Raw genomic sequence first — 2889 nt, 5'->3', positions numbered from 1 at the left:
TAGGATTGGCTATTTCCTCTATTGCTAATACATGAATCTAGATGAGTAATGTACGCACGTTATGTACGTCACTACAAGATATCATGTAACTGATGTAAGGTATAAATAAGATTGATGTTCCTATAAAATATATAGCATAGGAATTTTCATCCTTTTATGTTCTACTTCTACATTCGGTATTTTCACGACACCTGTACAACATGACTGAATGCATTGTGGAATCACTGTTGTCCCGCTCATTTGGATTGAGACCTTTTTCCGAGAAACGAGAGATCGTCGAAGGTGGCCGTCCCACTCCTGAGTTGCAAGGACTACATACAACATCCAAGCGAAGTGGTAAAGTCTTTATTCGAAGTTTTCAGACGTCAAATTACAAGTACAAATGGCTGGCTGGCTCCTCAAAATTGAATAAGTTATTTTGCTGGCCGTGTCTTTTTTTCAACTCAACAGACAAGACAGTCTGGTGCAAGAAGGGATACGATGATTTGGCCTACCTGTGTAATGCCGTCAACAGACACGAGAAAACGAAGACACACTTGTCCAGTTGCCTAATGAGTGCCAGTTTTGGGCGTACACGCATCGACATGCAGCTTTTTCGAAGAGGCCCGTCAACACATCTCAGCTCACAACTTGATGGTGCACAAGAATAGAGAAGTACTTCGCCGTTTCATTTATGTTGTTTGCTTTCTTGGCAAACAGGAACTTTCTTTCAGAGGTCGGGTGGAGCTGGAGGAGTCTGCCAACAGGGGCAATTACGTCGAATTGATAAAACTGCTAAGTGCATATGACCCCACGCTTGAACAGCATCTTCATACAGCAACCGTGTTTTCTGGACTTTCTAATCGTATCCAGAACGATTTGATTGTTGCTGTCAAGGACGTTATGTTGAAAGCAATACAAGATGAAGTGATGAGGAGCCCATTTGTCGCTATTTCCCTGGATGAAACCTCTGACGTTAAGACCTTATCGCAGCTAACAACTATAGTTCGCTATGTCAACCCAGATGGTAAAGCTGTGAAGCGCTTTCTTGGATTTACCGATGTAAGTGAGGATAGAACTGCGGCTAGACTGAAACAAGAAGTCGGTAAAACCCTGAACGAGTACGGATGCGGCGAAAAACTGATTGCCCAAACGTATGACGGTGCGAGTGTGATGTCAGGAGAACTGTCCGGTTTGCAAACACGAGTAAGAGAAGACTATCCACATGCTCTTTTTATCCACTGTTGCGGACACGCATTAAATTTGGTCCTTGTTCAAGCTGTCTCGTCAACTAAAGAGTGTCGTATATTTTTTAAAACCGTCACTGGTCTTTCATCCTTTTTTTCACGCCTCGTCCAAGAGAACATACCTGTTGGACACAGTTGTCGGCAGACGCATTCCCACTGGAACAGCTGTTCGATGGCACTATCAGAGCAGGTTAATCCATGCTGTACTGGAGACAAGAGCAAAGCTGCTCGAAGTTTTCGAATACATCATCGAAAATGATGACGAGTTTGACGGTACGACGTTAAACGAAGCGAGGGGCTACCGACAAGTTCTTGCAGATTTCCAGTTTGTGTTCTGCCTTAAAATATTTTCAGAAATACTTGGTCTTACGGATGTTTTGTATAATATCATTCAGAGTAAGCAGTTCGATATTGTCTTCTGTGTCACGAAAGTTCGCGAGACGAAAGATAAGATTCAAGAACAACGAACAAAATTCGTAGATTATTGGAATTTTACGTCAAGTATCGTCAAAATAGCACTGAAACACGGGCAAAGTGAAGAGGATGTAAAGGCGTCCTTCCGTCAAATGTTTTTCTGTGTAGTCGATACCATTGTCGTGCAGATTGACTCTAGATTCGAAAGTCTTAACAGCAGAGCATTCGTTTCTTTGTTGGATCATTCAAAACACGAATTGTACAGCCGGAATTTTCCCGAACGAGAGCTGCAATCGTTGCAAGATTCATATGGAACATTCTTTAATCTTCAAGCACTAAAAAGAGAACTAATCGTTGTATACGCATCTGCCGAGCTCAAGAGGTGTACCGATTGTGTCAGCTCATTCTTACTATGCCAAGTACGTCCTCCTCTGCAGAAAGATCATTTTCGGCTCTCAAGCGTATCAAAACGTATCTTCGCAGTACACAAGGGCAAGAGCGACTTTCTGCATTGGCTACAATTTCAATCGAGAAGGAGATGTTGATAAGTTTGCAGGGGAAGCCACGATTCTATGAGGACGTTATAAAGGAGTTTTGCGCAAAGGAAAGACGGATGGAATTTAAATTTAAGTAAATCTGTTGTAAGATTTTGGACTATTTCGTTCTGTTACTTCTTCACTACAATAGAAATGCACGCGTAGCCATTTACTTAAAACGACTTTATATCACAATACCACATGTAATACTTTTAAACCGTAATTGTGATATATACTCTATAAAAGTTTTTGAATTTTTTAGATTTTTTCAATACTGTTTCAGTCATGACAGATACATTTTTTCGACAAAGTACTCCCAGAAATCGCGGGAAATGCGCTCCAGTAGCTTTCAAAATCCAAAAATTTTCTGGGGGAGCATGCCCCCAGACCCCCTAGATAGCTTCGCGGCATGCCGCGAACCTCACCCCCAGCGCTTGCCTATTAAATTCGGTCATCGCACGCCACTGTTAACATCATCATCGTCATTGGATACTGGAGACCGTAAAAACCAGTTCAAAGTAAACAATGAAACTTCAACTCCTCAACATTACAACAACGTTATCATCGAGTGGCTTTTAGTTTCCATACACAGAGCAGGATTATTGAGTTTTATATTCAATTCCAATCTCGTCAGTTAAAGTTGGCTGACGCAGCAATATGCTACCATTTTTTAACTATCTCTTTGACTTGCCAAGATTTACAGAAATGAAATT

The 2889-nt window shown here is 41.4% G+C and overlaps 1 protein-coding gene across 1 annotated transcript; it reads left to right on the top strand.

Annotated features, from left to right (window-relative positions):
* Positions 1-200: 200 nt before the first annotated feature.
* LOC124457143 lies at positions 201-2216 on the top strand. The gene is made up of 4 exons (XM_047007431.1): positions 201-376; positions 714-1185; positions 1259-2059; positions 2124-2216. The coding sequence occupies exons 1-4, from the start codon at positions 201-203 to the stop codon at positions 2214-2216; spliced, it is 1542 nt and encodes a 513-aa protein (XP_046863387.1).
* The last annotated feature ends 673 nt before the right edge of the window (positions 2217-2889 follow it).

Source organism: Xenia sp. Carnegie-2017, unplaced genomic scaffold, assembly GCF_021976095.1.
Source record: "Xenia sp. Carnegie-2017 unplaced genomic scaffold, XeniaSp_v1 HiC_scaffold_6, whole genome shotgun sequence".
Taxonomy (NCBI): Eukaryota; Metazoa; Cnidaria; class Anthozoa; order Malacalcyonacea; family Xeniidae; genus Xenia; species Xenia sp. Carnegie-2017.
This window is presented reverse-complemented; position numbering and strand designations above follow the sequence as displayed.